General features: G+C 40.2%; 1 protein-coding gene across 3 annotated transcripts in view; it reads left to right on the forward strand.

Annotated features, from left to right (window-relative positions):
- RYR2 (ryanodine receptor 2) overlaps nt 1-25,549 on the forward strand; it is an 830,565-nt gene that overhangs the window by 458,638 nt on the left and 346,378 nt on the right. For all 3 annotated transcript variants that reach the window (XM_053605591.1, XM_053605592.1, XM_053605593.1), the window contains exons 16-18: nt 19,011-19,129; nt 19,778-19,911; nt 21,195-21,436. In XM_053605591.1, coding sequence (XP_053461566.1) covers nt 19,011-19,129; nt 19,778-19,911; nt 21,195-21,436 — 495 coding nt within the window. The remainder of the gene's footprint in view (nt 1-19,010; nt 19,130-19,777; nt 19,912-21,194; nt 21,437-25,549) is intronic.

A 25,549-nucleotide genomic window follows, 5' to 3' on the forward strand; every position in this document is an offset into this window, starting at 1 on the left:
AAGGGACAGATGGTTGTGGTCAGAGAGGGTCATTTTAAGTCACAGAGCAAAATTTTGGAGTTGAAGATCGGAAGAGGAAAAATTTGAGTTACAGTGAGTTGTAATGCATTGCTAGATGATTGGGGGACAGAAATAAGAGAAAGCAGAGATGGAGATTTCAGTGATCAAAACGGCACCAAAATTGTGACCTGCAGGTATTAAGAGTATGTAATATGAATGTGATGTGATAACTGTGCATTAATTGTGGAATATATTGAAGAATGAAAAAAGTGAATAAGTAGTAAGAGAAAGAAGTGATCAAATAAATGGTAACAAGATAATGGCATAGATGACAAAAATGGATAAATTCTTGGGTCAAAGTGTCCAGAACCATTGGCAAATTGCAGGAGATATAAAAATACATAATGTATATGCTATTCTTATTACCTGCCCCTGTGAGTATCTGGACAGAGAGTGGCCGGGGCAGCCTTCAGCGCAGAATGTTAATACCGGATGACTCAACTGCACAGCAAAATGCTCAAATCAAAAAGGATGGAGCGAAGGAGAGAACAGAGCCAAGCATCCTTACAGCTCAGCCAAGGAGAGGCCAGTGTTGGAGAGTCAGCAGTGCGGCCAGTTACTGGCACAATTCCTTTGATTACAAGTTGTTATTTGCGATTATCTTTTTCCCATCGAGCTGTTTGCTGATTGCAGGCATTTGCTCAGAGATGGCGTAGTGAAAGTCAAGAGTAGGAGGGACCCTTAGCTTTAACTTCAGGGAAAGGAAATTGAGGCATAGAACATTTAAATGACTGATTTGAGATTCTGAAACTCAGAATGTAATGAGAATGTAATCAGCATATAACGTATTATCATTACAGCTAAGACTAAACCCCAGCACCTTAGCATCAGACTTAAAACATGTTCACTTTATCTTGTGGCCTCCTAGTTACTAAGTATCTAAAACGTATTTCACAGAACAATTTCCTCTACTGTAGTTACACTTAAGCATTTAACGAATTACTCTCTCCCCAGAGGAAGTCGGGTATTGCTTTGTTTTTAGAGATAGTAACAATAATGATATGCACCAGTACAGATTTATTTCAGTTGTGTTTTGTTGTTTACCAAGTGTTTACATATGTATTTTTAAAATTTTCTCCCCACAGTAATTCTGAGATTGCTGAACACACACTCACCTCAGCTTCGTAATGTCTCAGCTGTCAATTCAAACTGGGAAAGGTTGAGTGGAAAAGAAGGCAAAAGTGAGGCCTAATTTATCTTCCAGAAATCTAGAACATTCTAGTCTTTACTGCATTGGCAGGTCTCTGGTGCCTTCAGACAGGTGGGAGATATAGGGTGTGGGTGTGGTGTTTCTTGCCCCACATTTTTGGTTGTTTTTATTGAGGGTTGGTCTGTAAAACACCTGGTTTGCCATTGCTGGAAGAATAAAACACCTTGAATTCTTTTTAGAAATGAAACATTGGTTGGGTGACGCCTGTGGCTCATTGGGTAGGGTGCTGGCTCCATATACTGAAGGTGGGGGGGTTCAAACCTGGTCCCAGCCAAACTGCAACAACAAAAAAAATAGCTGGGCGTTGTGGCGGGCGCCTGTGGTCCCAGTTACTCGGGAGACTGAGGCAAGAGAATCGCCTAAGCCCAGGAGTTGGAGGTTGCTGTGAGCTGTGATGCCACAGCACTCCACCCAGGGTGATAAAGTGAGACTCTGTCTCTAAAAAAAAAAAGGAAAGAAAGAAATGAAATATTGGAAATGAAATGAAATGATGATCCAGAGGTGAATCGGTTTATAATATTACCAAAATATTTTAACATATATTGTAGATACTTAAAATAATTGTTTAGATCTATATCTGGAAACATATTTAGGACATCTTATTAACGGAAAATTCATTTGTAGAGTTGTGTGTGATGGAACATATATTTTGTAAAAAAAATTAAAGAGAAAGCACAAAAAGCCGGTGCAGGTAGACAAGCAGCAAGGAAAGAGGGAAAACCTGGGGGGTAGTCGAGGTGTCTCCACACTCAGACTATTCATGTTGTAACCAGAGAGTTGGAATCTGAAAGGAGGGGGGAGCTGTATGTCAAAACCTGTGATATAAATAAACCTGTGATGGAAATAGACACCTGGGAGCAGCTGATTAGGCCCCAAAAGGGAGGATGTCGGAGAGGGAGGAGTCTGATGACCGCTGACACCAATTTTGTTTTCCACTTTTCTGTTTCCACTTTGCTTTTTCGTCACAACTCTCTCTCTTTTTTTTTTTTTTTCTGAGAAAGAGTCTTACTTTGTCATCCCAGGTGATGGTGGCATCAGCATAGCTCACAGCAACCTCAAACTCCTGGGTTGGCTCGATCCTCCTGTGTCAGCCTCCCAAGTAGTTGGTACTACAGGCACCTGCCACAATGCCTGGCTCGGTTTTCTATTTTTAGTAGAGATGAGTTCTCACTCTTGCTCAGGCTGGTCTCAAACTCCTGAGCTCAGTCAAACCACCCACCTTGGCCTCCCAGAGTGCTGGGATCACAGGTGTGAGCCACTGTGCCCGGCCTCGCCATACATCTTGCCACTAAAATTAAACTGAGGGAGATATTGATGATAACAAGAATTACCTCTATATTTAAATGATCAAGACATTTCTTGTACTCAGTTAGAAATATGCTTTTCACAATGTCATGAATCCCATATCCAGTCATTTTTGTTGCCTACAGTGAGAAAGAAAAAAAAAAAAAAAGCTCCTGAATGGGGGAGATGTGTTAGGCAGAGACAGAGTGGAGGCACTCAGGGAGCTGAGGGGAACAGGTGGCTGAGCACGGTCGGCTGTGTCTGTGCACAGCGTGTGGGTGCAGAAGCCACAGGAGGATGTATATAACCTACCTGTTGGGCAAGGGGTTCAAAACAAACATATTTGGTTATCTAATAAGGTAGCAGGTTTTACCTAAAGCTTTTCCATTTCCTTTTTTTTTTTTTTTTGCAGTTTTGGGCTGAGGCTAGGTTTGAACCTACCACCTCTGGCATAAAGGGGCTGGTGCCCTACTCCTTTGAGCCACAGGTACCGCCCCCATTTCAATTTTTTATATGTTTCTGGGACCGCAATAAGTCTAAATCAAAACAGCAAGAATGTAATATTTGTGAGGAAGATTGTATTTATAGGCTAATTCAGCACCTTCAGACTAAATGCCCTTGTCTTCTTTACTTTTAGAAGCTGAAAAGCCAAATTCTTAAAATCTTAGTCTGACTTAGGACTGAGGGTGCCCTGTTGCCTCATTCTGGCCTGTGACACCAGGTGCGCCCCTGGGAGAGCTTTGCCTCCCACACAAAGCCTTTCCTCAGCCCTCTGCCTGGGTTAGAGATGTGGGGAGTCATGGTCAACATCCCTCTGGAAGGATGAAAGAGAAACTGCTCAGGAATAAAGGAGTCGGGAGCTGAAAACGGGAGGTATCTGAGTCACGGATGGGATGGAGCTGATAGTCCATTAACCTGATGCCCTTTCCTAGCTTCATACAGGGTCGTACGGCTTTTCTTTCCTTGTAGCTAAATACCAAGTTTATTAAAGGTCTCTTATGACAGTGTATCCTGCAAGGCCGCTTGCTAAGAATCTAACTGAAATTATTAGAGAAACAGATCTCATTGAATGGGCACTTATGCGCCAGGTAGTATTTTATGTGCTTTATGAATATTCATCTTTTAATCTTCTTAGCAAATGAAGCTTTGTCTAAGGCAGGGGTCCTCAAACTGCGGCCCGCGGGCCACATGAGACAGTGTGATTGTATTTGTTCTCGTTTTGTTTTTTACTTCAAAATAAGATATGTGCAGTGTGCATAGGAATTTGTTCATAATTTTTTTTTTTTTGAAACTGTAGTCTGGCCCTCCAACGGTCTGAGCCTATTTGCCTTTTTCTTAATCTGAAAGAAAATATATTCTGTATTTCAGCATTAATTATGCTATTTAGCTGTAGACTTTTCATAGGCACTCTTAAGTCACATTGAGGAAGTTCTCTTCTCTTAATTTTCTTGGAGTTTTTTAATAAGTAGATGGTAAATGTTGTCCAATGCCTTTTCCTCACATAGCATATTGTTTTCCTCTCTTATTCCATAATATCACGAATTACATTTAATTTTAAAGATTAAATTGCATTTCTAGGATGATATCTACTTGACCATGATATATCCTTTTTATATGTTGCTGATTTCAATTGGCTAGTATTTGCTACAGATTTCTGCATCTTTTTTGATAAGAGAACATGATCTGCATTTTTCTTTCCTCGTTTAATTTCATTTTAGTTTTCTTTCTTTTTAATATCTTTGTCTGATTTTAGGATCAGGATAATATTAGTCTCAAAAAAATAAGTTGGAATTTTCCCTCACCTCAGAGTCTTTGAATAAGTTTGTGGTGGATTTACATTATTTATTCCTTATAGCAGAATTCCTTTAAGCAGAATTCACCACTGAAGCTAGACAGACGTGGATTTTATTTTGCTTTATTTATTTGTTTTGGAGGGTGGGGAGAAAGACTTTAATTACTGAGTCTTATTTTTTGTGTAGTCTCTTCCCTGCACAGTTTTGCAGTGATGAAAGTGGCCTTTCTTCAGGATTCCTGCCAATTCTTTGTCACCTTAGTAAGTGCCAGTGAGTTCAGTCCCCTCTGGGTTTAAGTCAAGCCTTTGAGGGGGCTCCAGAGGCCACATCTTCATGCTCACGTGCATGTCCCTGGAAATAGGATAATTTAAAGCTTCCAGGGTTGTCACAGCTGTTCCTTGCAGCATGTAAGATCATCATTTTTCAAAGGTGAAAAAGCTGTCAGCTGCGGAATAATTGGTCCCAGAATCGCATGTGGCAGGAACTCCTCCTCCTTGACATTTTCTGAGGATAGCACAGTTGAGTTAGAGAGAGCAGAGCTCCCAGGATCTTGTTTGGGATCCACTGACATCAGAGCTATCAGATTTCAGGGACAGCAGCAATTCAGGCGCCACTGGTGACTCTCTCCAGAGTTTGATGGAAGTAGGATAGCAGCCACCTGTGCTTATTCCCCACTTTTTGCTGATTTTATTTCTCCATGTGCATAGCCCTCTAAGGTGGTAGTCCACAAATCCAGGTTACCCTGAGGAATAAAAGAGGAAATCTTGTCTCCAAAAAACACAGAATCCAGTAAGGGCTCATTTGAGAAAACCTGCTTATTAGAAAACCACATCACAAGCAGTGATTCCTGCTTTCCACCTGGCCTCTTTCTAGTCTCCTCTGGGTACTGAGCTTATGTTTCATTGTCACAGACAGACTATGGGCACTCCGGGTTTTAAGCTTTGCTACTGAGAGATGCCTGTTTATTGCTAGTGTCTGATTTGACTGGGTGTTGATCATGCCATTGTGGTCATTAAATATTTTTAGCATCCCCTTTGGTCAAGTAATTGCATTGTGTCACTTGCTTTCAGTCAAGCGTAAGTGTCCTTGACCTATCTGAGGTACGTTATCGTGACTTGAGGCATCTGTCTGGGGCTGAGTCTGTAGATGCTTCTCTGCATTAGTCCACTCTTCTCAAGCCAACTCATCTCTCGACAGTCCTTTCAGTACCTGTACTTTTTGAATGGGAGCATATTTGTTTAAATACGGTAGTCAAAAGAAGGATACCCATCTCTGCCATCCAAATCTTTCATCCTTAGGCAGGATGCACCACAGTCCAGACCCTCCCTTCAGGGTCAATGCCATGCAGCAAACATAGTCTGCGTAAACATTAGCTCAGCTGGTCTGGAGAGAGTTGCCAATGTTAGGTTTGAGGGTGGTGTCAGCCCCATAGGATATGATGTCCTAATTGTGGGCAGTTGAGCTTATCCCAAGTTCCTGGCCCTCTAAAAGTGTTTCCTACCATTTCATCCTGAAGAATAGGGTTCGTTGCTGCCTATAGTGACCCATCAAAAATAGCAGCTCATTTTGTAATCACTCTCCTCTACCTTCTTTTCTACCTTGTTAAGGAAAAGCAGAACGTACAGATTACAGGAATCTAGAGCTGGTTTGGCTAAGTTCCAGTTCCTGCTCCATCTTTTAGAGTTACATGACCTTGAACAAGTCACTTAGCTCCTCTGTGCCTCAGACTTTTCACCTGTAAAGGGGGCTGGTAAGGCTGCCTGCCTCAGCTCTTAGGGACACTAGATGTGTCTTCATCAAATTAATAAATAAAATACTACAATGTGAACCTAGCACATTTTTCTCTTATTAGTGGTTGATAGCTATAAGGTTAGTTTGATCTTACTCAAACCAAGCTTTTCCATGTTAACAGTGCTAGGGTGTGGTGTGGAGAATTTTAGATGGAAAAGCATGGTAATGGCAAACACTTGCGAAGGCCTTCCTTTGTGTTGGTCACTGTTCCAGTCTTTCCAAATACATTCATCATTTAATCTTCACAATAACTTTGTGAAGTTGTGTTAGTTCATTTTGTCTGGCTATGAAGGAAAACCTACAGCTATGTGATTATAAGGAAAAAAGGTGTTCGGCTCATGATTCTAATGTCTAGAAACGTTCAAAATTGGGCATTTGTACCTTCTGAGGGCCTCAGGCTGCTTCCACTCCAGGCAGAAGGCAAAGGGGAGCTGGTTGTGCAGAGATTCCTTGGGGAGAGAGGAAGCAAGTAAGAGAGAGGAGGTGCCAGGCTTCTGTCAACAACCAGCTCTTGTGGGAACCGGTGGAGTGAGAACTCACTTTCCCCAGGGAGGACCTTAATCTGTTCATAAGGGATCCCCCCTCATGACCCAGACACCTCGCACTGGGCCCCACCTCCAACTTTGGGGATCAAATTTCAACATAAGATTCGATATGAACAAACAAACCATACCCACACTACAGCAGAGATGAATATTTTTAGTATTGCCATTTCACTGAGAGGGGCTACGGCACAGTCCAGTTGTTATGGCAAGACCCCCTGAGGCATGTGAGCTGCCAGGGCAGGGCTCAAACTCCAGCCACATTGCCCTAAATTGCGTGTTCTTCCCTTCATGGTAGATGGTGCCTCTCAGGTGGGGTCCGTGGGGGGACCAAGGACTGAACTTGCTCTCTTATTATCCTCTTAACGTGATGAGGGAATAATATAACCCTCTAGTGTACATAGGCAAGCTCGACTGATGGAGATTCATAGAATTTCAGAGTCGAGGTGATTTCCGGAGGCTTCCTAACCCAGCTGGCCCCTCTCCTGGCCTCCCCCTCTGCGTCCCTCTCTTCTTTGCTCTCTTAAGCCACATGGCACAATGCAGGTTTAGTAACTGCCTGATTTAAAATACCGTTCTTCACAACATCCCAGAGTTTTAATGTTGTCTGGTAGTACTTTCTGATACTCTCTGGTTTGAAGCAATTTGCTTAGTTTTCTAAAAGTATATCCACTTGTAAATGCATTTTTAAGTTGTGTAATGCCTTTCCCTACGCATCCCGGTAGATCTCAGGGCTGGGAACTGTCCTGCCTGTCATACTGTACGTATACCAGACCCTGTCATCAGTCTGCCCCCCGCCTCCTCCTCTTCCTCTTCTTCCACACTTGCCAAGTATCCTAACGAGGTTATGCTATGCGCCTTCGTTTCCTTTGTAGTTACTGGAAAAAATGCCCTTGGTTTGTCTTCCTCCTGTGAGTGAACTTTTAAAATTGATATTAAGCTTTAGGCAGATGCTATGATCAGTTTACCTTGCTGCCCCAAACAATGAATTATTTTTGCATTGATGTTAAGTGTCTTTTTCAGGGACTGATAAGTGTTTTTCTGGAGGATCAAGTCTTGAAATGCTCCCATGGAGATGTCTTTAAGCATTTGTTTAAAAGGCTTTAGAGCAAATAATTACATTTGCCAGTGTTCCTACAGATACTGACCTTTCGTAGGTTAATGCATAGATGTTAGATCTTAGAATGTTATAAGGACTACATAGTTTTCCATTGTGTGACCAAGGAAATCTTCAATGAATTGAAGGCCCTGTGCTGAGAATGTCACACATGACACTTCCCTGGATTTTTAAACCTATGTTCTGAGATAGTTTCTGTTATAATTTCCATTTTATAGATGAAGAATCGGAGGCCGAGCAGCCTACAGGTCATGCTGTTAAGGTTGAAGGAAATTGATAGACTTAGGGTTGAACTTGTATGTTCTGTCAGCAGCGTGAGAGCAGTTTTGCTCTTCATCCTGGGGATCTGATATACATGAGAACACCCCATTTGATATACTCAGTGATGAATGAATGAAGAAATGAAACAGACCCCCCCCAACCATGAGGACCAACAGCAAGATAAGAATGTCTTGACATAGTAATGATTTCCTGTCTGGGATTCAGCACTTTATTAGCTTTTGCCCTACGACAATTTATGCAAATAAGTGTTTGTATAGAATAACATTTCTGACATCATTATATGATTGTCGTATCACGAACTGCCTTAGTCGATACTCTCTTTTCTTTTCTGTTCTTTTTTTTTTTTTTAACGGTATTTTATTTTTTTGCAGTTTTTGGCTGGGGCTGAGTTTGAACCCGCTACCTCCGGCATATGGGGCCAGGGCCCTACCCCTTTGAGCCACAGGCGCCACCCCTATTCTCTTTTCTTTTAAGTAGCCTTTAACTTCTCTAGTCTCTCAGTCTTTTATAAACCATGGTTCCCTGCATTGAAGGCAGCAATCCAGAAGGCCTAATGAAGGCTGCAGAGTACGTTACCATTACAGCACGCATTTGGGGTGCCTTATCTCAGCTAATTTACCCCAGGGAACTTTTGACTCATGTTCATCTTTTCTTCCAATGAAACACCCGAGGTCTCTGTATTTTGCTAGCATGATATTCCATCATTCCATGTATGAGTGATACTGCTGATATACCTTTATCTTCACTAACTTCCTTTTTTATTAATATTCTCTTTTTTCCCTACTTTTGCCAGACTGTGTTATATTTTAATCTTAACCTCTGTCACTTTTTCTCTTCTTTGCAGCTTGATGTGAGCTCAGGATTTAATTAGCTTATTTTCTGCTTTAGCCTCAAAACTACTATAAAAATTTTGAAGTATGCAATTGTGTTTTCCCAATTTGGCTTGAGACCACATCTCTTAAGATTGTTATCTTTAAGCCTTTGTGCATTTTAATATTAATACCAACTTACTCCATTTTTCTTTCTCTATTTGGGGGAGATATGGAAACCCTATTAAGCTTTATTTATTTCATGATTTAGTCCCCAGTTAACAGATAGAAAAAAAAATTACATTGCTTCTTTTTTTCTTTATTTTCTTTCTGATTATTTGTCCAAAAAAGTTAAAAAATTAGGTTAGCAGTTTATCTCATACTGAAACTCAATTTCTTTCTTTTTAATATTAAATCATAGCTGTGTACATTAATATGATCATGGGGCACCATACACTGGTTTTATAGACCGTTTGACACATTTTCATCACACTGGTTAACATAGCCTTCCTGGCATTTTCTTAGTTATTATGTTAAGACATTTACATTCTACATTTACTAAGTTTCACATGTACCCTTGTAAGATGCACCGCAGGTGTAATCCCACCAATCACCCTCCCTCTACCCCCCTCTCTCCCTTCCCTTTCCCCTTTCCCCCTATTCTTGGGTTATAACTGGGTTATAGCTTTCTTAATCATCAGAGAAATGCAAATAGAAACTCAATTTCTTGACTTCACATTTCTCCCTATTTTAAATAAAAGTATCCTTTCCTTGCCTATGGTTCCAACTGTGACATGCACAATTCACTGCAAACATTTTAAAAGATATGCTGTAATGAATTATGTTATATGTTGATTCATTGTTCAACCCTTGGTGTCTGTTCCAGGTGGACCCAGCCCCGCCTTGGGTAGGGAGAGGAGACTAAGCTCCCAGTCAGCTCAGATTAGAACTTTCTGCTCTCTCCATTTCTTCATTTTCCCTTGTAGACATGCCCACCCTTGAAAAGAAGATCCCTTGGGGGGAGTGCATGATGCACCACTGATTGGCAGTTTAATTTAAGTTAGTAGAACCTGGCACAGTGGCTCACACCTTTAATCCCAGCACTTTAGGAGGCAGAGACAGGAGGATCACTTGAACCTAGGAGTTTGAGAACAGCCTGAGCAAGAGCAAGACCCCATCTCTATAACAAACTTTTAAAAAGTAGCTGGGCTTAGTAGTAGACAACTGTATTCCTAGATACTTGGGAGGTGGAGGCAAGAGGATTGCTTGAGTCTAAGAGGTGGAGGTTGCAGTGAGATGTGGTTACACCACTGCTCAATAACTGGGCACCACAGCAAGCAAGGCCCAAAGTTAAATAAAACAGCAGAGTTGTGCCTTTACAGAACCCTCTCAAATGCACAGGCCAAGGCACAAAGTAGTGCCTTTGCCCCTAACTCAGATTCTTTCCCACATGGCCTCACCATTGCAGTGTAGCAGCAAAAAACAAACCAAAAACCAAAAATCAAAACAAAACAAAAAACCCCGCCTAAACTCCTTGGATCTTTCGCTAACACGGAACTTGCTGGACCCTGTCATCTGCTATCTCTAATTGCTGCTAACTTACTTGCATGTTTTGCTTATACTGTTAACGCCATGAGAAGGGGCTCCTGTCAATCAGGGGAGCTCTTGCTTTGTTTTAGCATTTTTCGAACCCTATGTCCACTTGGTTAAAATTCCACTGTATTTTTGGCTCGTTTCTTCTGTGTCTGGTATGCAGAGCCTTCTGCACTTCTGCCTATTTGCCCTCCTCTTTTTTTTTCTTTTATTAAATCATAACTGTGTACATTGATGCATTTATGGGATTCAGTGTACTGATCTGATATACAATGTGAAATGCTTACATTGAACTGATTAACACATCCATCCCAATTACACTCTTAATAGCTTTGAAATGTACCATTGCATCATGCACATTAGGTGAGGTCTCCCCAAATACCCTCCCTCCACCTAGTCTCCCCCTGCCCCTCCCCTCTCTCTCCTCTTCCCTTCTACTTTCTGGACTATAGTTAAGTTTTATCATTCATATGAATGTGTAGGTGATTATATATTGATTTCATAGTACTATTGAGTACATTGGATACTTTTTTTCTCCATTCTTGAGATACTTTACTGAGAATATGTTCCAGCTCCAGCCAGGTAAACATAAAAGATGTGACGTCTCCATCTTTTTTATGGCTGCATAGTATTCCATGGTGTACATATACCACAATTTGTTAATCCATTCATGGGTCGATGGGCATTTGGGCTGTTTCCATGTCTTGGCAATAATGATTTGGGCTGCAGTAAACATTCTGGTGCAAATGTCTTTGTTGTAAAATAATTTTCAATCATCTGGGTATATACCTAGTAGAGGAATTGCAGGATTGAATGGGAGGTCTACTTTTAGTTCCTTGAGTGTTCTCCAAACTTCTTTCCCAGAGGTCGTATTATCTTGCAGTCCCACCAGCAGTGCAGAAGCCTTCCCTTCTCTCTGCATCCACACCACCCTCCTCTCTTTGTCTGTGTCTCCTGTCTCTCTCAACAAGGTCTAACAGACTCACTTAATTTCTCTTGGATTCACTGACTTACCTTATTTTATTTGAATAACTAACTTTGATTTCCATCCTGTTGATCTGTAGATTTCTCCCCTGAATTTTCCCCTGATCAGTATTTTCTATTCAGCATTCCTTTATCTTTTACGTCTAATCATTAGTCTCTGCTTAGCAAGAAGAGTATCTGTAATTCTTCCCTGTTGATCTTTATCTCATTTGCCATTAGGTTATTTTGTTGTAACTTTGAAATAATAGCATGGCTGTGATCCAGGGCCTGTTCTAAGTGCCATACATACACATACACATGTATATGATTCTGTTGACTCCATCTGTATACATATTGCTTCTCACAACATTGCCCCTCCCCAGGTACCATTATTATGTCCATTTTACAGATGTGGACATTGGCGTACAGAGAGGTTAAGGAACTTGGGAAAAACTTGCTGAGATTCAACCCTCTGCATATTGGCTTGAGTCCATGCATTTCACCACCACACAGCAGAGTACTAGTGATACCCCTTATGATGGTGTTTCCCCGTTAAGCTTTGTAAGTACCAGGTCTACCAATCAGTCCTTTTGGGAGGATGACAATATGTTGGATACTGCATTCCAAATTTCTTTGAGCTGCTATAGATATTTGGCCTGTGGTTTTGTGTTCTCTGTGTTTTCCTATTCTTTCTTAGCCACTTACTAGTTTATTTTCCTCTGTCATTTAACTTATCATGTCACTTTGTTTAAAATTAATTACCCAAAACTAAAAGACACATCTCCTTATTTCCATTTGCCTTCAATGTAATTTGGGGATATTAATAAGAAGGTTCTGACCAAAGAGCTACAAAGAGTTTCAGTGCCCAGGTACTTGGGAAACCCTCTGGGACTTATAAATTTTCTTTTATTTTGGACGTGGGGGGGACTTACAAATTTTCAAACCACCGGTTGTTGAGAACAGGCCCAGTGGCTCAGAGCCATGCTGTACAGGCACCTGTAACTATCTTATGGTCTAAGTCACCATGTCTCTCCTTGTGACGGTCACTGATCCTGCCATGGGTGCCATCATGCTATTTGACTTGGGCTGAATTCCCAGCGTTTACTTCATGAGGAGGCAGTTGAATTCCCGCTGAACAGCACCTAGGCTGGAGCTTTCCTGTTGGCCTGTTTCTTGCTTGAACTGAAGGGTTTCCATGTCATCATTTTCATATGCAGCTTGTGCTCCTTGCAGAATAATCTGTTGGTCACTGTCATCTCTCCCACCTCAAACAGAGATGGAAGAGAGTTTTACCTTCTGCTAGTGCTGAATCACAGGAGACCTAGGTTCTATTTAAACCCATAGAGTTCTGGGATGATTTTGATTTTGTTTCATTTTTTAAAACAATTATAGCCATAGTAAGAAAGCAATACACTGTGGGGGTCTGGTATAGTCCTTGCCGAGTTTGTTGGTTTTCCTTGTTTTTTCTGTGATGATGACAGGAGTGCCAGAGTCTTGGTTTGCTATGTGTCCAGTCTGGCCCTCCATGCCTGGGTGGCTTCCAGGCTTGGTTCTGTTCACTCCATCTGTCCAACATGAGCTTTTGCCCCGTTGTTACAGGGCAGACTCCCCAGGCTAGGTTGATCCTGGCAGGATCGCACTTAACCCTCCTGCCCTATGTTCGCTGCCAGTTTTTTTTTCCATAGAGACTCTCAACAGATTTTGTTCAACCTTGGAAAGCCAGGTGTGATCTGGGAATAGACGTGGTTAACTTTGATCTCACAGTTTTAGAGGGCAAGTAACAAAAATGTAAAGTTTTTCAGGAAAAAGCATGAGGCCGTGGTACTTTGGTTCCAGAAAACATGTTGCTGAAAATACTATCCATCCCAGCAGCTGGCTGCTACCAACGCCACTAAATTACTCCCATTTTGTTACATCCTCTGAGATTTTTCTTTCTCATGAGAATATTAAAACTTAGAAAGGTTCATCCATAATAAGGAAGTAGCTGAAGTGGTGCCTGCCACCTTGATTCCACATTCTGTGCTCCACCATCACAGAGATTTGCCTAATTCACCGAGCGAAATTTGTTTTCAATGAAATTAAAACACAGGTAAGGAAATGGTAGCAGTGAGAAATATCAAGGCTCTATGTTATGTCCTCGGTCTTCTCTACCTTTAAAAAATAAATCAACTTTTTTAATATGAAAGTGTCCAGATATAAAATACCTCAAAGTAGTTATTCTACATATATTTCACAATAACACATTTTATTGCAAGTGAGTAAACAAATTGTGGATTTATTTTGTTTAAAGTGCAGATGAAGACTAACAGTCATTTGTACATATATACATATATACTCCCTTGTTCATTTGGCAAATGCAGATGGATCTCTGGGGGCCAGTGTGTGCTGGATGACAGGGAGGCCGGGTTAAATCATTCCCTGACCTCAGGGGCTCACTCTGCAATGGGAGATAGGAATGAAAGTAAATAATTTTTTTTTTTATAAAATTTATTTTTATTTATTTATTTTTTTTGGAGACAGAATCTCACTAAGTCACCCTTGGCAGAGTGCTGTGGCATCACAGCTCACAGCAACCTCAAACTCTTGGGCTTAAGTGATTCTCTTGCCTCAGCCTCCCAAGTAGCTGAGACTAGAGGCACCAGCCACAGCGCCCAGCTATTTTCTTGTTGTGGTTGTCATTGTTGTTTTGGCAGGCCCGGGTTCAAATCCCCCAGCCCTGGTGTATGTGGCCGGCACCCTAGCTGCTGAGCTACAGGCACCAAGCCCTTGTTAAATGTTTAAAAAATAATATTCATAGATACTGAATTTTGTCAAATCCCTTTTAGCATGTATGAGATGATCATACCGATTTTTTCCAGTTGGTTCTTAATGATGATAAATCTCATTAGTGGTTTGTGAACATGAGCCATCCTTCCATTTCTAGAATAAATCCCACTTGGTCATAATGTATTATTTTGTTCAATATACTATTGGGATAATAATTTTAATATAATGCCATCAATAGTACAAAAATAAAAAGGATCATTGATTCATTCCAGGGCATTGGTAAAGACTGGCCAGATGAGGTGACTTTCAGCCCTTGCAAGATGCTTGCGATTTTGCGGTCTCAGAACGGGGAAGTGTGTTTAAGCCTGAGAGTAGCATGGGCGAAGATTGAAGGAGGGAAAGTTTCTACAGGTTCCTATAGGGCTTTCCCTGCCTGGTCCACTGCTGATCCCCTTTGCTTAGAACAACACCTGGTAGGAACTCAATAAATATTTATGATCACTATTTAGGTAAAAGTACATATTAGTCATTGTTTGTAAGAGGAAGTAGTGGGAACTGAGTCTATGAAGGGAGGTGGAACTATCTAGGAAGGAACTGATAATACCCTATGCTGAGGGGATGGACTTTGACCTTGGAAAGTCCTGGAAGCCAGTGAAGATCTTAACCAAGGGGGTGGCATCATTCAGTGCGTGCTTTAGAGTAACAGCTGTGTAGAGTACGGAAGACCTCTGGGCAGGGGAGAGAGGCTGGAGGCCAGGAAGTAAGAGGCTAGTCAAAGAAAGTAAGGAATGAAGTTAGATAAATTAGGACACAGGGTTAATGAAATGTAATGACTACCTTTGGGAAAATGAGAACGTAAAAGAGGATTCAGAAATGACCTAAAACTTTTTGCTTGGGTATGTGGATGGGCCAGGAAAGCAATTTTGTATATACAAAAAGGGGTAACGCGTTTCATTTTGGGAAAGTCGAGCTGGGGGCAAGTCTCCTGAAGATAATTGGGAACTGGTATTAGAAATCAACCTGGAATAGTCAACCTAAGCTCTTGTTACGCTTCCTTACTACAGTATAGCATGTGGATTAAGTGCCCATTACCTTGAAAACAACCCTAGTTTGTTGCTATATGATGCTAGGTCCAAATGTAAATTCTGAGTAAATTCTAATTTTGTATTCTGTGTGTGGCAACAGGTGGGTTTTGTTTATGCTATGCCAAATGTACGGAATGAAAATAACTTCATGTAACTTAGGTGAAGTATAAGTTTAGACTTATACAGAATTGTTCTATAGATTGTAAGTTAATTACAATTGTGTACTGTGTATAGGAAAGGCAAGGAATGTTATCCATTTTGCTGTCACTCTAAACCAAGTTATATGAATTAATTAATCATTGAGATTTAGTCACAGAAATAAAGTGGAAATAGACATTTGAGTTATGGCTTTCTATTGTGTTATGGTTTTTTAAAAATAAATTTACTGTAAAAGTTGTACATGCTCATTTCAGAGAATTTTTGAAATATTGGAAGAGAAAGCATATCTACTAATCCAGCAATAACCAGAACTAACATTTCATGCATTAAGTTTCAGTCTTTTTTGGACATATATAAGTTATACAAATAAACATATTTTACATAGTTACAATTAAAATATGTATCCTATTTCGCATCCATTTTTAAAAAGTTATGTATTATATATTTCCATATTATTAAAAGTTTCATTCAAATCACTTCTATAAATTTATTGAAACTTCTAAAATCCAATTGCTTGGCTTTACTAGTTTTTGTGTTTGATTGGGATTTTATTTTTTGGACAGTTTGTAATGCAATCACATCCCTTTCATTCCAATAATACTGTTTTGATCTACCAAGCTTTTACATTTTCTTTGAGAATCTGAAGTAAGCCCTAAGAACTATTGCTTTTTCTAGGTCTTATTCAATGTTTTTAGTATTTAGTGGTCAAATCATTGGGTTTTTTTTGTTTGTTTGTTTTGTGAGACAGAGTTTTACTTTGTCACCCTAGGTAGAGTGCCTGGCATCATAGCTCACCACAACCTCAAACTCTTGGGCTTATGTGATTATCTTGCCTCAGCCTCCTTAGTAGCTGGGAATACAGGCACCTGCCACAATGCCTGGCTATTTTGTTTGTTTGTTTGTTTGTTTAGCAGGCCTGGGCCAGGTTCGAATCCACCAGCCCCCAGAGCATGTGGTGCAGGGCTGGCATTCTAACCACTGAGCTATGGCGTTCAGCCATGGTCAAGTCATCTTTAATCAAGTATTACCATTATAATCTTTACAAAGATTTTGCCCCATTTTTCATCCAAGAATTCAAGGCTTATATCAGTGTAATTTAAATATATACATAATGCAGTTCTTTATTTCTGTTGAAAATGAAAGGTACTTCCAATTTGTTTTCCTTCTAATAATATTCTACTACCAGAAAACATATGTTTGCAATGTATTTTAATAAAATTAAAAACAAAATTTATTTTTGTAAACCAGGGTTGTTCTCAAGTTGCCAGCCATTTAATAAATGCATATTCTAATTTGTTCCAACATAAAAATTATTTTCTTTGACATTTTATTGCCAGAAGTAGTAGAATTAGAGGCAATTTTTTTTTTCAACTAAATGTGTGCTTATTTGTTGGATTTGACCTGATAAGGTTGGGAAAAAAATGTTTTAATGTTCAACTCCAAATTCTGAAAGCCTTCTGTTACACTATGCTAACTATGAGAAAAATCATGGAAGGTTCTTAGACTGCCAATCTTGCATTTTGTGAGATGTTCAAATCTGGTCTTTTTTTTTTTTTTTTTTGATATATTGAGGCTTAGGCATGCTGTGGGGCTTCCTGAGCATTTATTCAACAAGAGAATTTATTGTTGTTGATCTTCTCTTTCTCCGTCTTTTTTCTTAATGTTTAAACTCTATACTAGGGATTGGCAAACATTGTCCGTAAGGCTCATGTCTTAGGACTGCTATAACAAAATATCATAAACTGGATGGTTAATGAACCACGGGAACTTATTTCTCGCAGTTCTAGTGACTAGGAAGCCCTAAGTTAAGGCTCTTGCAGATTTGGGGTCTGGTGAGAGCTGCTTTTTCATAGAAAGCTGATCCTCACATCGCCATAGGGAAGACAAGCCCTCCTGGGGGCTCCTTTATAAAGGCATGAATCCCATTCTTATGGGCTGTGCCCTGCTGAGCTAATCCCCTCCCAAGAGGACCCAGTTCCTAATACCATCACCTTGGGGGGGAGAATTTCAATTTACCAATTTTGGGGAGACACAAACATTCAGACCATAGCAGCCAGATAGTAAATATTGTTGGCTTTGTGGATTCCCAGGTCTTTTATGACCATTCCACTCTGCCTTTTTAGTGTGAAAGTAGCTATAGATAGTATGTAACAAATCTGCAAAAACAGGCAGCCATGTGTTCTATAGTAGTAAATAATGGGGAGGGAAAAAACACTTCAGGGTAACACCTAATCTATTAAGAATACTTTCCCATTTCCATTAGTTTACTTTTTTTGGTTTTTGGCCAGGGTCGGATTTGAACCCACCACCTCTGGTACATGGGGCCAGTGCCCTACTCCTTCAGCCACAGGCACTGCCCTTTTATCACTACATTTTAAATAATAGCAAAGGAAGTATTCACTATCAGTGTACTTACATAACCGTATTCCTTATGTATCACTCTCTTGTATTGTTATTTTCTCTTATCTTCAATTTTTAACTGTTGTGCTGGAACATAATAGATTTTGTACGGCACCAAAAATTAACTCAAGACCCTTTGGGGATGAATCATTAATGAAGAAATTAGCAGTATAGCCCTCCTCTTTTAATGGACTGGGCCTTGGATCAAGTATAAATTGTGAGCTCTATAGAGAATTATTTTTGTCTTCTATTGCGTCAACTTTGAACTTGAAAGTTGACATGTCTGATTCTTTCTGGGGGGTTCCTCTGGGGCCATACCAATACTATTTAACTCTCAGAGGGAGATCATGTTGTCTGTTTGTTGGGGCTAGTGGTTGTGAATGGCCTGCATTCTTGACAAGGCAAGCTTGCTGTGAAAAACTGAGTAAAAATGTACACGTTTCGCTTTTCAAGTTCACCTTAGAAAAAGCTGATAATGAATTGTTTTTTCTTCCTTTTTAAACTTTATCTTTTGTGATAGTGAATACTTAAAAATACCACCATCTTTAATCAGGTTCTGCACGTTGTTTTGCGCTATTTATTTTTGCATTGTACACGTCTCTCATTTTGCAAACTAAGAAATATTGTCTACTATAAGCCTCAAGGAGAATGTAATGATCTCCATCAATTGGGATGCATTGTTGCAGGATTATACGTTCAGTGCCAAGCAGCCTCGTAACTAACCCTAATTTACCTGTCCCTACCCTCCTTGCTCTGTACATTAGGTGACCAGGTATGCCCTCCATTCAAGACTTCCCCCAGGCATGTGCCGCTGCCTCTCATGGAAAGTCTGGAAATGGTCATGGAATGTAGCCTCCAAAGCCCCACCTCGCTGGTGCTCTCTTTTCTATCCCTGACAGGTAGAATTACCTGCTTCCTCAGCCAAACACTGTGTCTTGGTTATTTGCCTTTTGTCTCTCTCAACTGCGATTCTGCCACCTTTGGGTTATCCGTCCCCTCTCCCACACACCCCCGTCACCTATCACAGTGCCTCGTCACAGCCACATCGAACACAAATAATTACATGTGGAGATGAATGAACAACACATGGAGAAAAAGAAAGACACTGGTCATTGTAGAATGATTATATCTTCCCCTTTCTTTGTTTTACCTTTAGGTATTCTTGAAGTTTTACACTGTGTGTTAGTCGAAAGTCCAGAAGCTCTTAATATTATCAAGGAAGGGCATATTAAATCCATTATCTCACTTTTAGACAAGCATGGAAGAAATCACAAGGCAAGTAAACCGTTTTATTTTCATGAATGAATCCTGGAATCATTTAAAATGTATTTTTAAAATAAGACGTCTTTTAAAAGGTGTATCAAATTTTGTATTTTTCATCTCTTAATTACAATCAATTAATACTGTTTAGTATTTATTTGTAGCATAAGTGAGAGCATGACTAGCTCTCAACGTAGGTGTGAAGAAAAGTTGGGATTGGGCTCACACCTGTAATCCTAGCGCTCTGGGAGGCTGAGACAAGTAGAATGCTCGAGCTCAGGAGTTTGAGACTAGCCTGAGCAAATGTGAGACCCCGTCTCTACTAAAACTAGGAAAACTAGCTGGGCATGGTGGTACGTGCCTGTAGTCCCAGCTACCCAGGAGGCTGAGGCAAGAGGATCGCTTAAACCCTGGAGTTTAAGATTGCTGTGAGCTATGATGACGCCATGGCACTCTGCCCAGGGTGTAGAGCGAGACTGTATCAAAAAAAAAAAAAAAAAGAAAGAAAGAATAAAAGTGGAAAATCAGTGGGACACATACTATAATGCTTATACTACTGAGGGAATGGAACTGGAGGGAATGTGTTTGTTTTATGAAAAATGCCCCTGCTGCTTGATTCTGGAACAGGGATTGGCGTCAGCCGACAGTAATTTCTCTTTTCAGGTTCTGGATGTCCTGTGCTCCCTCTGCGTTTGCCATGGGGTGGCAGTGCGCTCTAACCAGCACCTCATCTGTGACAATCTCCTACCAGGAAGAGATCTGTTACTGCAGACCCGTCTTGTGAACCACGTCAGCAGGTGACTGCAGAGAGAGGAGGCCCCCAGACAGGCAGCACAGCGGGAGAGCTCACCTTCTCACCCTGTAGCTACAGCCCCGGGTTGCCAGTTCTCCACTAGGATCGTGCACAAATTCCCTGAGAATCACACAAGTCTTTTCTACCCATCAGAGGGGATGACAGTACATGAACCAAGGAAAATAATGGTCTTTCCGTACACATCTGCTTGGGAGATTTTGTTCCCATTCACATGCAGAAGGCTTAGGACATCCACAGGAGCTGGCTGACAATGATATAGAGATGAGGTTATAGAGAATTACGTTCTGCACCTTCTTAGGAAAGAACTAAAAATGCTATCCTTCAGTATGACTTAGAGTCACTATGTATAATAATGAAACAGAATGTCCAAAATATGATACATCCTACAAATAACTAACACAATTCCACAAATAACTGATAGATCTTCAGTTAGAACCATCTTCCAAGATACCGAACATTTATTACTTGCCACATGCCAACTACTTTTCTAGTGGCTTTACATGTATAGTATACACTCTGTGTTTGTAATTCCCTAGGTTCTACTGTTATCCACATTTTATAGAAAAAACTTGAACTAGAAATAAAACTTGGGTCTAACTCCAGAGACTGACTTTTTAACCACCATGCAACACTGCCTTTCTTATCCCCCCCCCCCACATAAACCCATAAATAAATAATAAGAAACACTGCTTCTAATCCACAAAATTCTGTGTGTGATCATAGTAATTTTGCTGCCCTCTACCTAGCAGCTGTCTGGAGATTTTCATTGCTATATCCTGTTTAAACAGAAATGCAGGGTTTGTTGTATATTTCTGTGTTGTGTTTTTTAAACAACATTGGTGGAAGACTTTGTCCCTGGTTGTTCATAGGATAGACCTGCTGTTAATGAATGGTGTTTCCTGAAGTCTTCACGAATTCCTAGTATTCCCGTAGGGTATACCGTTCCCTGCTGAATGGAATTAAAGACAACTTAATAAAAATGTTTCTGTTCATAGTGAGGCTGATGAACCACAAAACTGATTAGTTACCTTGGTTCCTTCAGAAACAGCATGGTCTGCTTCAGCCTCATACCCCCACGTGACACAAGGCTGGCTGGAGAATTAGTTTTCACTGTGTTTCCGGGGTTGTTTTAATAATTTTGTAGTATTAAGGCAATGTTAGTGGCATCTTAGGAAAGCAGGACTAATGTTCAAAATAGTGAGATGTGAATGAAAACAATGGTTGGTTTGCTGGTTTTTCTCATCTGTTCTTCCTATCTTTTTAAAGCATGAGACCCAATATTTTCCTGGGTGTCAGTGAAGGGTCTGCGCAGTATAAGAAGTGGTATTATGAGCTGATGGTGGACCACACGGAGCCCTTTGTGACAGCTGAAGCAACTCATCTAAGAGTGGGCTGGGCTTCCACCGAAGGGTACTCTCCCTACCCTGGAGGGGGCGAAGAGTGGGGTGGAAACGGCGTTGGAGATGACCTCTTCTCCTACGGATTTGACGGCCTTCATCTCTGGTCAGGTGAGTCCTATCCATTTTCTTTCATCATGTTTTAGAAGAAAATCTTTCCTTCTCAGAGTGCCTTTTTGAAAGCTGTTCATGCTGCTTCTGTGGGGTCCATTTACTATTCAGAAATTTAACATTGAGAATGGTGAGTAAAAGTATTGAGTAAAAAGCAGAATTTCACTGGTGGAAAAGAAAATGCTTATAATTATATTTCCAAGGGACTGTATTGCTTATGAACCATGTTATATATATTTAAACAGTGGAATTCCAGTGCATGAATGGACCTTGAATTACCTGTATGATTCCTACATACTTTAATTGGTATGTGCAATGCTTTAGCTTCCAATGTAAAAAGAAGAGAAAATGAAGCCCAGAATGTAATTGGAAGAAATAGACTAATTTTAACTTCCTAATAGAGAATGTAAGACAGGAATTGGTAATTTGGAAAGGGTAGTAGTAAAGTCCATTCTTAATCAAATGACCCCATCTTTCGGAAGTTTAGAATGGGTCAAAGACGAAGGTGTAGCTTATTTCACCACCTACCAACTCTCAGCTTTGATGATTGAGAATATATGAAAAATGAGTACTTTATAATAAAAATTCTTTTTCTCTGATTCATAAAGAGATATCATTTAGTTGTTTCAATTAAAAAGTGTAGTTCTTGATTATGTATGTTTTTTAGGTGTTAGAATTCATCTGAATTCTGCGGATATATGCTTGTGTTAATAAGACTACATTTAGAATACAGTCCTGTTATGACCTGGACATATTTTCTAATGCATTTAACATATACAAGGTACAGAATGTAAGCTTAAGTTATAAAAACCTAAACTTTTACCTCATATAGATCCCAAGTGATAGTCGATGTGAATGCTTTATAGGCTTAGATAGTTTATGAAATATTTTAATAATTAAATCAAATGAAATCTAAGAGTTTGTGGTAATGAGTTTGTAAATTAAAAGTACTTTATTAACAAGGTCTAACAGGGTGGAGCCTGTGGCTCAGTGGGTTAGGATGCCGGCCCCATATACTGAGGGTGGTGTGTTCAAACCCAGCCCCAGCCAAACTGCAACAAAAAAATAGCCGGCGCCTGTAGTCCCAGCTACTCGGGAGGCTGAGGCAAGAGACTCACCTAAGCCCAAGGATTTGGAGGTTGCTGTGAGCTGTGACACCACAGCACTCTACCGAGGGTTAATAAATGAGAGTCTGTCTCAAAATAAATAAATAAATAAAAACAAGGTCTAACAATTAAGTTTGTAAGCTCGTCCTAGAAAAAAGTGCTACATACCTCATTGCTGAGTATCGTTATGGTTACCTTTGAAGTATTCCCCTGGGGAAGCGATGGACTGACATCAGTGCTTGGTCCAGCCTTCAAAGCCATTTTGGAACCCTGGTTCTGGAATGGTCATCACAGTTGTCATTGTACTATCCTTGATGTCCTGAATGTTACCAAATGTCTTCCTTTCAATATTTCCTTTATCTTTGGGTAAAGAAAAGAGTCATTGGGGTCCAATCAGGTGAGTAGGGATGGAGTTACAATACAGTTATTTGTTTACTGGCTAAAAAGTCCTTCACAGACAGTGATGTGAGAGCTGGCACATTGTTGTGATGCAAGAGCCACGAGTTGTTGGCCAAGATTTTCAGTTATGACTTTTCTGTTTCTCTCTCAGTGTTTACTTGGCCTGCTATGCTTCTCTCCGTCAGAAATGATGTTAATGCACAATTTAACAGAAAACCTTTTAATCCATTTGTATACTGCCATTTTCTTCATGGCATTATCCCCACAATGTCCCTGATTTTGCCTCCAGTCTTGCCAACATTAACAAGAAATTTACAAATGTTTGCTTCTCTAATTCAGGCTCTGATATTCTCTCAACAGAACACAAACACACGTCATGAATGCTGTTCAACAAGACACTTTCACATGTAGACACTAACATAACTGTGAGACACCGATTGATACACCAAGGTTAGGGAACCTTACCAAGTTTTCTGTACAGTGCTATCAACGTAAGCCCATGGTGGCAAGTCCACAAACTTAATTGCCAGACCTCATAGTTGGATCTGTCACACTTATTGAAGTTTTCTTACATTCAGCGTCAGTAGCTCAGTTGTCTAAAAGAGATGAAGCTGTGTTTTGGATATTTCGTCTCCCCCCTAGGGCGTGTATTAATACTTTGAGTCCTTGCGGTGGTGTGTACTGCCTTGTATGCAGGTTCTGGTTATAATCACAGTGCCTGCTCTGCAGTACAATATTCCTATTGACGAACCACAGACAGAGAGCACTAACTTCAGAAGGCCCGTCAAATATGAAATAGGGCAAATATCTATTTTACAGTGCAATTTGGTGATAATCCTTTGGATATTACTATTCTTTCTCTGGCTCCTCTTGTGGCTTTGCAGGAAGTAGGGATACTCCATTGATCACATGAAACTTATTAACTTGTTTTCCCATTACACAGAGCCTAGGGGGAGAAGCGTTACTCGGAATAAGACAATGCCAAGTTGCTTGCAGTTTTTTTAGCCTTAACACATTTCACCATTTTTATGTTTCTATTCAATTTGAAGCTTTTTCTTTCAACCCATTAAAATTAACTAGTGGTTATGGAATTGACTTATGTGCAGTATATCTTTTATAACCAAGTGTCTATTAAACAGAATGATAAGAACAAATCAAATTTTAGTGACTATCTGGATGTGTCACAGAAGGGATGGTAGGTTGTGGAATTTCAGGAGAAAATCATCTTGAAATGTTATCCTTTTTTTTTTTTTAATGGATAAGAAAATATGTGCCACATCATGCCTGCATGTAAAGGTGTATTATCTCAGCCACTGGGGATCTGTGAAATGCTTTGCTTATTTTAGATTCATAGTCAGAAACAAATTATTTGGGCGCAGTACCTGTTGCTCAGTGGTTAGGGCACTGGCCACGTACACCAGGGCTGGTGGGCCTGAACCCGGCCCAGACCTGCTAAATAACAATAACAACAACAACAAGTAGCCAGGTGTTGTGGTGGGCACCTGTTGTCCCAGCTACTTGGGAGGCTGAGCCAAGAGAATCGCTCAAGCCCAAGAGTTTGAGGTTGCTGTGAGCCGTGACACCACAGCACTCTACCGAGGGTGACATAATGAGACTCTGTCTCAAAAAAACAAAAAGAAATTATTTGAAGCTTGACTAATTTCCAAGGTTAAGTTTATTTAGAAAATCTTTTTTTTTTTTTTTATTAAATCAGAGCTGTGTACATTGATATGATCATGGGGCATCATTCACTAGCTTCTTGGGGTCATTCTCCTATTTCTTTTCTTCTTATGGTCGATGCAGAATTTAAAGTGTTCAAATACTGGTGACTTGTAGGCTAGAACATACTCCCTACCACTGAACACATTGTAAGTAGAGAGTAGTAATGTTCCTTAGAACCAAGATTTTCAAATAAGCAAAAGTTTTGAGCTGTGTCTTAAATTTTTCAGTTTAAACTTCACACAGCGTTGCTCCATGTCCTCTCTGAATGAAGAATTGAATTTGGGGCATCCAAGTCCCAAATGCAAAAAGAACGAAAATGTCAAAAATCTTGGTGGTCTTAGAGAATTTAAATATAGAAGTATGGAGGAATGTTCTAGAACAATACCAGAAAGATGGTCCAGATTTCTAATGCAGGGTCTAGAAATCAGATGCTGCTGTCTTCTGTCTGGTGAATACAGAGAAGAGGAGGGTAGTTCTTACATGAACTTGACATAAGTTTACAAACATGTAACCTGAGGGCGGCGCCTGTGGCTCAAAGGAGTAGGGCACTGGCCCCATATACTGGAGGTGGTGGGTTCAAACCCGGCCCTGGCCAAAAACTGCAATAAATAAATAAATAAATACATATAAAAGTAAAATAAAATAATCACCTGAAAACACTACTAAGTGGATTCAGTCCTGTGAGCATCACTGAAGCCATGGACCTCAGGCTGTTCAATCTTGGTCTTTTCTTATCTGTTTGTTTCTGACCCTGCAGAGCAGTTTACCGCGTCGACTGGTAGTCATTAGCATTAGTGTCATACCCCTCAAACTGAGTCATGTATTTGGATTACAGTAAATACTTGTTTAATAACATTTTTATTGCCTATAGATCATGATGCAAACA

This window comes from Nycticebus coucang, chromosome 10 (assembly GCF_027406575.1).
Source record: "Nycticebus coucang isolate mNycCou1 chromosome 10, mNycCou1.pri, whole genome shotgun sequence".
NCBI lineage: Eukaryota > Metazoa > Chordata > Mammalia > Primates > Lorisidae > Nycticebus > Nycticebus coucang.